The sequence below is a fragment of the Microtus oregoni genome, unplaced genomic scaffold (assembly GCF_018167655.1).
Source record: "Microtus oregoni isolate MIOR12 unplaced genomic scaffold, Mior012 000002F_ref0000024, whole genome shotgun sequence".
In the NCBI taxonomy this organism is placed as follows: Eukaryota; Metazoa; Chordata; class Mammalia; order Rodentia; family Cricetidae; genus Microtus; species Microtus oregoni.
The window spans coordinates 2,895,120-2,909,480 of record NW_024543061.1 but is presented as its reverse complement, the minus strand read 5'-3'; the positions used below and the strand labels follow the sequence as shown (position 1 = coordinate 2,909,480).

The 14,361-nt window shown below is 35.0% G+C and overlaps 1 protein-coding gene across 2 annotated transcripts in view; it reads right to left on the bottom strand.

The window, feature by feature from the left end:
• Positions 1–14,361, bottom strand: part of Ccser1 (coiled-coil serine rich protein 1) — a 1,090,845-nt gene that overhangs the window by 457,679 nt on the left and 618,805 nt on the right. The window contains exon 10 of one of the 2 annotated variants that reach the window (XM_041634523.1): positions 11,340–12,387. The exons of the other annotated variant lie outside the window; for it this stretch is intronic. Coding sequence (XP_041490457.1) covers positions 12,328–12,387 — 60 coding nt within the window. The 3' untranslated portion in view covers positions 11,340–12,327. Of the gene's footprint in view, positions 1–11,339; positions 12,388–14,361 lie in introns of those variants that run through there. 2 annotated transcript variants of the gene reach the window in all.

Genomic DNA, 14,361 nt, shown 5'->3' with positions numbered 1-14,361 from the left:
TAATTGCAATGGAAATGATAAGACTGACCCAGTTTAGAAGCATTCAGAATACAATATTATTGGCTATATTTATTGCTGGAAATCTTTCCCCTGTGTCTCTCTTGGTAGATGGGCATAAAATTCTGTTTTACTTTGTAGAGTTAGTCAAAAGCAAATCAAACACAGAATGCTTTTATAACATATCTTCAATTTCATTTCAATTACATATCTTCAAGGACATTTCTTACATTCTTGTTGGATTTCTAACAATGCTTATGAACCATATATAGAATTTCAAGCAGAAGAATTTATGAAAAGTTTAAAGAGAACACTTAGTCCACATTTCCCATGCTCTTTGTATTTCGTGAGGTTTATGAAAGGAAGGTGACTGAAAAAAACCCTACTCTTAAAAAATCATTTTTCATTTTACAAAATAGAAGCTTTTTTTCAGAGTTGCTTTTGCTTTCTGAATCTAAGACTTCTAAACTGAAAGAAATTCCTTAGTAAGTCATTCAGGTACAGAATGATTTTTGTAAGGGTAAATTTTATCAGCTCTTGTTGGATAAGAGTACAAAACTGGAAGTCATGTTCTAAGAAAATGCTTCTATTTTCTTGTATTCTGTGCAAAGTAGGTAAAGCCAGGATAACTGAAAGAAAAAAAAGTTTGTTCAAATATCCTTGGGCATGAAGTAGTGGTCTGGAAGGATACAAATGCCAACATTTTTGAAACACACCCATGGATTTTATACAGATATATAATTATTTATTCTCTTAATATCTATATATCCTAAACTCTAGTGTAGCCCTCCCATCAGCTCTGCTTACAAAAGTGCCAGTGCTGGCAAAGATCTCAGTGAGAGAAGATTAAATCAGAGCTGCCAAGAGATGCCACACTGGTTTATATGTGATGCTGAACATATCTGTGGATCTTGGACATGAGGCACATGGCTGTCTTAGTGTATACAACAGAAGCATACCAAAGCAACACATCAGATCTGTTTTAGTGTGTGGCGATAAACAAATACTTCACTGTGCAATCATAATGCTTTCAGCAGTACCCAGAGGTGCTAAAAGTGGCTCTCTCCCTATCCAAGATAACCAGGCTTGTGGGCAGAAGTCTTGCTGATTTTAATTAACAGGTATGCTTGCTAAAGAGTTAGCAATATATGCCTTCTGACCCCACATGACTGCAAACAGCCTGTGTACCAAAAGAGATGAGCCAGAGCCTACTTTCTGAATCAGATCGCTAGAGACATAGTAATGCAATATTTTAACTGCATTTTCTATTTGCTTGGTAGATAGTGACATTAGAATTAAGCACCATGGTTTTGTTTTGTTCCTTGTTTATTCCAGCCTTCAACAGAAGATATAGTTAATAATAATGTATTTTAGTCTCCATTGATTTAGTTAATCTCTCAGATAAAAATTTAAAGGATCTTAATATGATAGCTCATTGTGAGAGGTGAGGTGAGAAAATGAAGCTCAAGCTCATTCAGACTCTCCAGGAATCAATCTAGAATATCATACTGTAATCAAAACATTATCAGGCCATCTATTGTCTTTTCACTTTATTATACAGTATTAGTCAGGAGTTTAGAAATTAGTCTTAATCAGAGAGTTAATAACATATCAGTCCTCTATGTAAGATGGAGTAACAAAATCAAATCCCTATTTGAAGTTGTCACTGTATCTGTTGGGGGAGTGGTGTGAATACAAAGACCATTTCCCTGATGTAAGTTCAGCTCAGGAGTAATCATGTACACTGAGGTACAGGCGATGGTTTATTGTATCTATGCCCAGTGTTCTCATCTGTTCAGGAGAGATAAGGGACCCACCATTGAAAGTCCTTATGCTTACTAAGTAAATCGTATATAAGAGGAATGATAGCTACTGTTTCTGACCACCTCAAACTTCCACAAGCTTCTGGCATAGAACAAATACTGAAGACATTCACTGGAAAAAAGCAATGTATGAATGATCTGACATGTAGTTTTTACTACATTTTAGTAATTTGTTTTTATAAATGTATCACATGAGAACAAAATACACACAAGTGTGGGAGGCGTCTGACCACTGGTTAGATGCGCTTTGTTGAATCAGGGTTTCTCTGTGTAGCCCTGATTGTCCTGAAATTTTCTCTGTAGACCAGGCTCGACTAGAAATCAGAGATCAATCTTCCTCTGCCTCCCCAGTGCCAGGATTAAAGGTGTGCACCAACACTGTCCAGCTCAATTGTTTTAAACTTATTATTACTATTTTTAAGACAGGGTCTCACTATGCAGCCCTGTCTGTCCTGGTTGACTTTGAACTCACAGAGATCCATTTGCCCCTGACTCGGAAGGGCTGGGACTAAAAGGCTTGTACCACCAGTGTCGCCTCTTATCCACCGCCATGAATAATGATCACCACACCCCCACCATTCCATACCATTTTTGAATTTGGAAGCATTTAATACAGTTTGCCAGTATGAAACAAGATATTCTTTTAGATTGCTTACTTTTTTAAAAGAAAGAATTGTATGTCATCTCATTTCATTGCATGATTACCTAATTTTCTAAATTTGAAATAATTCTTAAATATTTGATATAACTAACTGTGAAACATATTGGTGGTCCTTACAGAACAGAAGTGAAAACAACACAAGGACCTCCAGATGCGGCTGATACTGTTGATCGTCTCATATTCTCCTTATTCTCTGTTCTCTGACTGGTATATGGCATAGACCCTCAAGTCAGCAAGCTGAAATTTGATCGCAAATTGTGTCAAAATATACTATGCTCCTGAAATGATCATGTTGAGTGTATTTTTGGCATTGTGATTTAAAAAGTATTGTGTTCCTGATTGCAAATCTTGCCTGACCATATTTATATGGTAATTTGATGTATGGTATTGTTTGGCTTTATAGTTCACAACCCTGTACATTGTAAATGTCCAGCGAATGTTTCATTTAAATGAAAATATATCCTGAATAAACACTTAACACTTAAATGGAAATCAATGGAAATACTTAAAATCCACCCATTTCATGGTGTTCAGAAAATTTTGTAAAGACATTACACTGAATCAAATCTTCTGAATATTACAGCTATGTCTTTTCTATAATTCGTAAAGAGTTCAGGAATATAAAATTACATATTTAATAACTTAGGGTTAATTACTATTGAATGACAGGAACTGATCTCAAAATTTGTACATTTATTTATAGTCAACTATAAAAATAACACATAAACTTACAATATTTCTGAATTTATTTGGATTTTCTCTAGACCATGCGATAGATACAATTATATACAACAAAATATTATATATATATATTATTTGGAACAAACAAAAATGGAATTTCTCAAATTATGAGTAAAGCTATCTTCCAGTTTGACACATGTATTTTATATTCCAAAAATGTTCAGTCAAAAGATTAGCATCTAATTCCATATACATATGCATGGTGAATACATATATATTGTTGAATATAAACAGAAACTGAGGTTAGTAAAGCAATACCTTTAGAGTTATGCTAATCATAATCTTAATATGTAAATGTGTACTTAATTTGGAAGTAAAATAGTTGACTCAGTTGGGAGAATGGGACTCATGAAACAGTAAGCAACACAAGCGTTTCCCTTTACCCTCAGCACTGAAGTTCATGCAGAATCATGCAGCTTGCCTGGTTTAAGAGTTAAAATTCAATAGATGACTTTCTCATTAAGTAAACAAGTACATTGTGTAATAGGCGACTGAAGGAGGTTTAATGCTTACATCATGAAGACAGAAATGTAATACCCGAGTTAGGCGATAACAGGGGAAGAATTTAAAGTGTATTAGTCAGGAGAATGAATGCATTATGTCTACATATCTTAGTTGATGCAAATTACCTATTTCTGAACCAAACAAAGCATGTTATTTAGGGAGAAGAAAATCATTTTTGTTCACACATTTAAGATATTTTGCCTGTCACTTAAATCTCTAGAGACGGAGATATTTACATAAGAAAAATGTGTTTAATGATAAAGTTGTAGGAAGGTAAATGGCTAAATGTGTTGCTGGAACAAGAGTGTCAAAATAAATTACTCAGATGAGTACAATAATGATTCTGAGACGAATATTGTCAAGTATGATCAACTGTCTTTAAAAGTTACAATAGAACTCCAGCCAAGGAAACAGGGAGCCTAATGTGGATCTTCACCTCTCCTTTGTCTCTTCCAAGTCCAATCCCCAGCCTCATCTCCGGTTCTGGAACAGACCACCAGGAGAAGCCTTCCCTTCTGCTCATCCTGAATATCCAACTTATCACTCAGACCTTCTCCTCCAAACTTTCTCTTCACTTCTGCTATCCCAGCCTCTAACACACGCAGACATTCCAAGGGAACATTTGAGGCTGCTTAAGCCAGAGAAACAGGTAGATCAACTACAGATCTTCATTTATCCCTCCTTTCCTTCAAATCAAATTCCCTAGTCTCATGCCCAGTTCTATAGCAGATTACTTGCTTCAACCTCATCTCCCTCCCTGCAGTCCTTTAAAATGGATCATGAAAGACCTTACCCTAAAAATGTACAGCCTCCCTACTTATTGCTTTATCCCAGCCCCAAACACCAGAAGACATTCCCTGGGAACTCAACAGGACACTCAGGCAAGGGAAATAGTTAAGACAACATGCAGATCTTCACTTAGTCCTCTCTCTTAATCCAGTCCTCCAGGCTCACCCTAGGCTCTGGAGCAGACCACCTTCTATGGCATCCTTTCCCTCTCTGAACTCATCTCTGGTTGATAATGCATATCTTCTCCTCCAACATTCCTCCCAACTCATTCCTTTGTTCCAGTCCCCAACTCCATCAAGCATTGTCTGGGAACCTAATGGTCAAACCTGCCAGAGAAGACAAGAGGCCAGCAAAGCACTTAGTCAAGCTGCAGCTCTTCCATTTCTCTCCTCTCATCTATATTCAATCAATCCCCCAGTTTCATCTCCAGCTCTGTAGCAGACTACCTACTATAGTTTCTGGTTACTACCTGTCCCAAATCCTAGCAGAATAGCCCACTTTCTTCCCTACTTTAGACCCTCACTCTTCCTGCCTGTCGCCATTACTAAGTTTCAAATCCTAGTATTTAGAAGCACATTTTGTATAGAACCTCAAGAGGCCATACCAATAAGGATCCCAGAAGAACTTTCTACCAGGCAATACACAGCCACCATACTTTCTTAAGAACTGGAGACAGCAATAGAATCCAAGGGACAAACCACCCACTCGTAAGACTAGATCTGACCTATAATTACAGAGCTTCACACCCCAGATGCATAGACACCAGTGTAAAAGCACAATCAAAAAGAGCCAGGACAACACATCTCGATGAGAACCCAGCAACCTTATTATGATAAGCCCTGACTATAACAACACATATAAAGCACAAGACAAAGAGCTTAAAGCATCCTGTATGGAAGATAGTAGAGATCCTTAAAGAAAAAATGAATAAATCCCTAACAAAATCTATGAAAATACAAACAATAGAAGGAAATAAATAAAACTGTTCAAGACCCAAAAGTCTGCAGGAAAAAAAAATCAATGAAGAATACCCAAACTGAGGAAAATCTGGAAATGAAAAATTTAGCAACTCAAACAGGAAGCCTCACCAAGATAATATAAGAGATGGAGGAAAGAACCTTAAGTATTAAAGACAAAAACAGAAGAAATGGATACCTCGGTCAAAGAAACTGTTATTGGGTAAGATTGCTAACTCTTATGTATCTGATTTTTTTTGTGTAAGGTAGTGAACATTTTTCCATTGCAACCCAACATATATTTGCAATTTATATAATAGATTATATGGTTATTCATAAAAAACCAATATTTTCTTTTTGATGCTTTCATTCTGATTTCAAACTGCAAGGAAAATAACATCATGGATTATGTGTTTTTATCCACATAAGGCTTTACTCCTGATGCCCATGAATGATTGACATGCATCATCCGTTGTCCGGAGATCAGTTACTAATTTTGAAAAACCTGTCTTTAAGTTGAGTTCATGTTCCTAAAACTGGATAATAGAGACTTTAACAAACATAAATCATAGTGCTTTATAAACACTTATGGGGCATGCAACTTAAATATAAAAACTACTTTTTTTTTTTTGAAACTGGGTTTCTCTGTGTAGCTTTAGTGCCTGTCCTGGAACTAGATCTTTTAGACCAGTCTGGCCTCAAAATCACAGAAATCCGCCGGCCTCTAATTCCTGAGTGCTGGGATTAAAGTCATGTGCCACCACTGCCTGGCCTTAAAAGCTATTTTTATACTATGAACCTTTTGGGAAACATGAACCAGGAGGGAAAGAAGATCAACACACTTTTCCCCATGAAATTAATGTTCTTTCACTTTTATCCCTTCTTTTGTTCCTGGACAGACACCTTGCTATCCTTCTTAAGCTAAAATTTCCACAAAAAAAGCAGAATATGTGTGAAACACTTATTCTGTCTTCTAGACCTTTATACAACAGGGGGTAGAGTAGAGAAGCTCATATTCTCTGTAGAGATGAATGAATACTTTCTCCACCCTGAGTCACTTTCATTTTATTGGAGACCTAAAGCGACACCTAATCTCAGTGAGTAGGAGGCAGAATCAGTTTACTCTGGAACAGCCACCATTTTTTTACTTCAGAAGTAAATTCTCATTCATGTGCCACTGGTCTTCCAGGAAGTCAGGAAATAGTGTCCTTTCTTGACTATGAATGTCTCAACACAAAAACAAAGTTTTTACTTAAAGGAAAAAAAGAAGAGTTTATTCTGAAGATAAATATGTGTGGTCATGTTCTAGAAACATAGACTTAGACATAGACTTAGGAGTTCCCAGATTTTTGATTTTACAGAATAAAGAAATATGTAAACCAAATTATTTGACAAATTCAGTGTTGGGGACCACAGATTGCTAGTTTAGAGCAAAGTACAGCAGTTAGTGACAGGTTTTCAACATTATCTGATGGAATTTTAGCTTTTTCAATGGCAAATGTTACTGGCCTGTTTAAAATATGTTTTAAGGTTTTGATAGTATTAGGATGTCATGTCGTTTATTTAAATGGACTAATGATAGATAGTCCAACATAAGTTTTCAAGAAAATAAGCAAGATGAAAGCTTTTACTGAACCATCAAGAAACAATAGAAAAAAATAAAATCAGTGAAGTAGACTGGAGACATCAGTGGGACCAACAAAAGCAGAGCGGATGTAGATTAATAAAAAAATGAACAATGGTAACTAAAAGCCATAACAACAACAAAAAGTAAACAAACAAGTGAAATTTTTCTATTAGAAAATAAAAATATTTTTGCAAAAATTTGCTACTCTAGAGCTAACATGTGAAGAGTCATCAAAAGTTATCATATAATGATAAAATACAGTGTTAACTTGTAGCACTAACATATATAGGGAGCATATAAAGCTCTTCTGTTTCTTGCTTATAAAGTACTTTATTTTGTTCAAAGTCTTTGTTAAAAGGATCTTTCTATAACTCTAATAATTTAATAAAAGTAAAAAGATAAAAGATCCTTTTAAAATTCTAGTCCACAAGGACATAAGACATCAGAGACAAAAACTTGGTATCTTAGCATTATGTGTACAAGAAACACTAATTTGCTGCATATACCACTAATGTGTCAGTATATATGAAATATACACATATCACATCATATTCTGTCTCACAAAATAGCATATTTTATTACACATATAAATATTGAGTAAAATGATTTAATTAACATAGAGACACTAGATGTCGTGTCTTTTTTCTGAACAATACTTGTTTTATCTAAATAAATTTATAGTGCCCATATACCAAAAATTAGTTACTTAAATTTCTAATCTAATGTCATAACAATGCATTTTTTAAAGTTTTTAAACATTTCTTCGTGTATATATTTTACTTGTATATATGTGTGTGTCTGATGCCAGAAGAAGTAAGAAGCAGGCATCACATCTCTTAGAATAGGAGTTATGGTTGTGTGATGCATTGTGCATGCTGAACTTGAGAGCTCTGAAAGGGTAGCAAGTGTTCTTAACTGATGAGCCACTGTGTGCAAATATCCTTATATACAGGCTTCTCTTTTTCTATTTCATTATCTTTAAATTTGCATTTTGTCAAGTAAAAAGAAGTTTACAATTTATTGGTTAAATGTACAATACTAGTTGTTTCTCTTGCAAACTTTCAAGGAAGATTTTTAACCCATTTTAATGCACACATACACAGTAAAGGTACATATATACAAGGCAAATACACTTTTACCTTGATTGTTCCTTTAACACACACACATATATTTACCTTGATTGTTCCATTTTGTATCATTTTTTATGTTTTAGGTAAAATTTAGAAAACATTTTCAAGTAAAGCAATTATTTCCCAATAAAATTGAGCAAGCTGTATCTGAAAAAGAAAGCATGCCTTTGCTTTACTCTCTAACATTTACCTACACAGGAAAAACTTGCTTTAAAAGGTTATTTTTTTAAGACAGTTTAGGTTTTCATAGCACTTTCTTATTTTAAATTTACTTTTCGAGTCACTTACCATCAAAAGTTTTTTTCACTGTACACAGCAAAGGTGTATCACATGATGCTTTATGTCTGTTAGTATCCAAGAGGACTAGCTGTTGCATTTTGTAAAGTGGCAACATAAGACAGTGCGATGACAATTACTGAATGAACAGAACAAGTCAGACCTAGCTTTTTTTGAAAAGTCTCTACATGGAAAAATAAAATTGGATACAACCTTATTTATGGAAACCTATAAGGAAAAATAAGCACAATGTAAAAAACATATTTGTTAAACTATACTTTTCTCCTGGTTCTACGGTAAATGAAAAGTCTTATATATTGTATTTATTATGTAAGTAAATCCTTAGTCATGTTTTAACTCATCAATAAATAGTAGTGATATACTGACTGCAGCATTGACACATACCGTGACCTATTGTTTGGTTTTGAAAATAATTGTCTACCTTAGTATGTGCACACTAAGATGCAGATGATTAATTTTATAGTGCATATACCCATTTTTTATTGAAATAACATAACACTCCCATAGGTATTTTATACATGTTTTATGTAACTGAGTAAGATGTGAAGAACAACAGTGTTCCAGCTAAATGAAGATGGACAAAAAATATACACACTTTACAGTAAGCACATAAAAAATCTGAAAATACTTCTAGAAATTGAAAGTATTGATCTGTGAGCATGCTGTTTTATATTCAGTAATGGAAGAAAATAAGGAGAGGAGAGGAGCAGGGAGATGTAGGAAGGTTATTAAGGTCACAATGTAAACAGTTTGCTGTTAATAAAGGGACATCCTGAAGTTGTACCTTTGAAGAAAGTGGTTTGTTTTATCTGCATTTCAGCTAATGGGTGCTTCGTGGCTTTCGAAAAAATCAAAAGCACTTTTCATTATTCACTGATTCTAATAATTAACCCTAGATTTTGTCTTTTCTGTCTCTTCAAGTTGTTTTTTTTTTATTGGATTTCTCTTCCAAATGTACTGGTCATTCAGGAGGATGAAAAATTTATGGAGGGAATGCTTTATGAAAGCAGATGAAGTTTTGCCCTATCTGTATATAAAGATTTCAAATGTAAGAAATCTAAAAGAATAGAAGAGAAGTCGTGTGGTGGTGGCATATGCCTTTAATCCCAGTACTCTGGAGGCAGAGGCAGGTGGATTTCTGTGAGTTTGAGACCAGCCTGGTCGACAAGTTCTACAAGAAATAGCCCTAGGACAGACTCCAAAGCTACAGAGAAACCCTGTCTCAACACCACCCCCCAAAACATGTTCAACATCCATAGCCATCAAGGAAATGCACATCAAAACGACTCTGAGATACCATCTTACACCAGTCAGAATGGCTAACATCAAAACACCAATAATAATAGCTCATGCTAGAGAAGATGTAGAGTAAGGGGAACACTCCTCTACTGCTGGTGGGAATGCAAACTTGTACAACATCCGTATGGAGTATGGGAATCAACTTACTTCAGGACCCAGCAATATCATTCTTGGGCATATACCCAAAAGATGCTAAATCATATTACAAGGACATTTGTTCAACTATGTTCATAGAAGCATTATTTGTAGGCAGAACCTGTGACACATATACACGATGGAGTATTACTTAGCAGTGAAAAACAATGACATCATGAAATTTGCATGAAAATGGATGGAACTAGAAAAAACATCTGCATGAGGTAAAGCAGACCCAGAAAGATGAACATGGTATGCATTCACTCATAAGTAGATACTAGCTGTAAAGCATAGTCCTAGAGAAGGTACGTAACAAGGTGAACCCAAAGAAAAACATACATAGATTCATTTATAAAGGGGAAATCAACAAGATCACCTGATAAAATTGTTAGCATGGGGGTGTGGAAAGAAGGGAGAGTGGGAGGAGAAGAGAAGGGAAGAAGGGGAGAGGGAGAAAAACATGAGGAAACTGGATAGTTGAGATGGAGTAAGGACAGAAATGAGAGCAAGGAAAGAGATATTTTGATTGAGGGAACCATTATGGGGCTAGCAAGAAACCTGACACTAGAGTAATTCCCAGGAATCCTAAAGGATGACCCCAGCTAAGACTCTAAGCAATAGTGGAGAGGGTACCCAAACTGACCTTGTCCTGAGGTTAGATTGATGAATATCTTAAATGTCACCATAGATCCTCCATTGAGCAACAGAAACAGAGGCAGAGACCTGCAGTGGAACACTGTGCTGAGTTCCCAAAGTCCAGTTGAAGCATGGGAGGAATGAGAACATGAGCAAGGAGGTCAAGACCATGATGGGGATACCCACACTGAAACAGTTTACCTGAGCTAATGGGAGCTCATCAACTGCAACTGGACACTTAAGGAGCCAGCATAGGACCAAACTAGACCCTAGGAATGTGAGTGACAGATATATGGCTGGGGCAGACTGCAGGGCCACTAGCAGTGGCATAGGAATTTTCCTTATTGCTTGTACTGACTTTTGGGGAAGCTATTCTCTCTGGATGGATACTTTGCTCAGCCTAAATATAGTAGGGAGGGCCTTGTACCTTCCCCAAAGCAATGTGCCTTACCTTCTCTAAGTTGTGGATGTAGGGTGGGTGAGTGGGAATGTGGACAGAATGGGAGGAGGGGAGAGAGTGGGAACTGGGATTGGTATGTAAAATGGAAAAGGATAGTTTGTTTTCTTTTGAAAATAATAAAATAAAATAAAATAAAGTATAAAAGAATAGAAACATAGAAAAGAATGAACTAGACCATTTGGGAAAAAACAAAGTGTTTTTGTATGTTGAATCCTAGAAGAATACCTAAAGGAATAAAGTCAATAAGGGCACATACAATGTTTTGTGTAAATAAATATATTTATAGTTTATTTAACACCATAATTTACACCCAGCATTTGGTCATTTATATTTTATGTTATATAAAGTTCCAAATTTAATAAATTTTATAACATAGTTCTATACATTACTACCGATTATTACAATTATGTAATTATGTCTTTACAAAGGGAGGGGCTCACCAAGATCTGCTCTTTTCTCCTGAGTCCTGTGGCCCTTCTCACCAACATCCTGCCCACAATACTGAACATCCTTGCAATAAATTATACCACTCAAGAGAGTCTTCTTGCTACTATGCTGTTTGATATAGTGGGCTATCATAGAAAGGTAATAAAAAAGGACCTACAGAATTTGAGTTCAATGTAAGGCTTCTTCTTATACCACACACATTCAATAAATTTCTAGCACTGTGGGATAAGTCTGTTTTTTCTGCTTTTGAAGAACGTATTTTTCCTCTGTCTGTATCACATTCTGTGGCTAGATAAAGGCCGCATGGATTTGTTTCATTTAAAGACATCCTGGTTTTACCATGTGATGATAAGAGGTCACAAATAATCCAATTCATCGTTGGGAACTGTCCTGATAAGATGAGGTAACTATGACTTCATTTCCAGTCTATCTAATGCACACAGAATGTGACATAAAAAAAACACAAAGTTTATAACCAAAGAAACAAAAGATATGGATAAGGAGGATGATCAAACAATATTGACTGCCAAGTGGAATATTACATTTTAGTAGTATATTTGCATATACAGGTCATCTTTAAATAAAAGTTTTTATAAAAATACACACAGCAAATAAAAACAAATACATGCCCATTGAGTCTTCTTCAATATTCTGTGGAAACTGTTCATAAATGTAAAATTATACAGTCTTTAGAATGAAACAATCTCTGTATTACATATTTTGCAAAATAGTTAACAGAAGGAATCATAGAAAAAATTATTTTACTCAATATTTAACATGTCAAATATCACTGAAGAATTATTCCTGGTCAAATGATTATTTAATTTAGCTTGAAATATGTACTGGTTTAAATAAACCTCCAGTGCATGTAGGATTCCACAGGGCCTTAAAAAGAAGAAAATAAAAAGAAATGAATGGCAAATAACAAAATGAAATGAAAATTTAAATGAAGATATTAAATGTTTAAACACAAGTAAACATATAGATTGACAAGAAGCTCATATCTTGGTGATTTTATGTCAAAATTTGTTATTAGCATTTACAAAGAAAGTTTATTTTAGTAATGTAAAATGAAAGAATGAAAAGTTGACATAAATTTTTCCTTTCTTAAAATAAGTAGAAAATACCATTTTCTCCAACTCTTTATATAGTCTTCCACTGAAAAACGTTCAGAAATTTAGGTAATAGGTAAATAGCATGAGGTTCTCTTGAAGACTGTGTATATCACAGCTATCTCGACCTACACACAAAGCTTCGGGATGATTTATATAGCCTGCAACTACTATTACTCTAACTTTCAGTCTGTCATTTCTGTCAAAACCTCACATGATAGGAAATTAAAGCATTTCAGGCTATTTTACACATATTAAAACAAGGATATCCATTAAGTAAATATCTATGAAAGAAGTGTAATATCACTTATTCCAAAGGACAGTAAAATTGTTGTTAAGAGATCTAGAGAAGTACAGAATCAATACTATAAGACTGTGTTATGATGTGTTATGTGTTATAAAGGATGTGTGTGTGCATGTGTGCGCTACATGTTAGTATATAAGATATAGCAACATATCAGAACGGCAACTAAGAAGTATCTCAAACCGTACTGGCAAATTCTGAAGAAATCCCACATGAAGAGAAACCTTCTCAATTGAATCCACATCAAGAAATCCTTTAAGAAAGGTTCTCAATAACTAAGGCTCAGGACAGCATGTCTTGATAGAGCAGAGCCTGTGGAAGAGTTCTCTATGAGAACAGTTGGTACTATAATAAAATCACATAATAAGGGAGTGGAAAATCTGAGCAGTCATTAGGTTTGAGAAGTTCTGATTTCACGCTGCAAAGTTTACTGAGACATGCAGTGTGTGTGTGTGTGTGTGTGTGTGTGTGTGTGTGTGTGTGTGTTTGTACATGCGCACAGTGTGTTTTTGTGTGTGTGCAGTGTGCCCATATTATATCTAAATATAATTTTCAAGAGAAACATGTCTATAGTCCCACAGAATATTGCTCATTACTTGGATATGTAGGCTGATAAGTGGCTCCTGTAAATGAAGCTGGAAGACTTGGATGCTTTCAAATTAGTCCTCTGAGGCTATACAGAGATGTACTACTGCGTGAAGTATAGAGTAGTTAATTCTCTTTGTCCTTAAAAGAAATCTCACTAAAGATCAAAACCAGAGAATTTTTTTTAATAAAAACACATTTAAAAATTCACTTTCCCAGGTGTATACAGTACTGTTTGATGGCCTGTGAAGCTTGGGAGTGTCACTTAATTTTTACCTCTCCCTTTTCTGTTTTCCATGATAAGCGTTATTTCTATGCAGTCTCAAAGAAAGTTTCTTTGGTCTCATTTATGGTATTGTATAGTACTACATTGCTTACTTTCTCACATAAGCATTCCATTATCTCCCTTTTTGAGGTAGGGTACATAAATTAGATATTATACAATGAGATAACACATTATAGACTCATAATTTTCATCAATTTATTAATAGTCTAATGATAGCTCTATATGAAAATATTGATATTTCCTCTTTATTCTTGGATGACCACCTGTTTGATAATAGACTGGTCTCTATTGATGAATATTTGTGTTATTTTCCATCATTATCGATAACACGAAATGCTGATGGGGGAATATCTTAGGAGCATGTTGTTTGGTATATATGGAAACATATGTCTTGGTAGATTTTATAGATAGCATTGATGGTGTTGGACCACACCACTTTATTATATTCTCAGTAATCTCTTCAGCAGGGGGAGTGCATGTGACAAGGCTACTTGTTAACAGGATATGTTTTAAAGATACATAAAAATGACTAAAATCTTCATATGATTAAATGATAATGAGTTAATAAAATT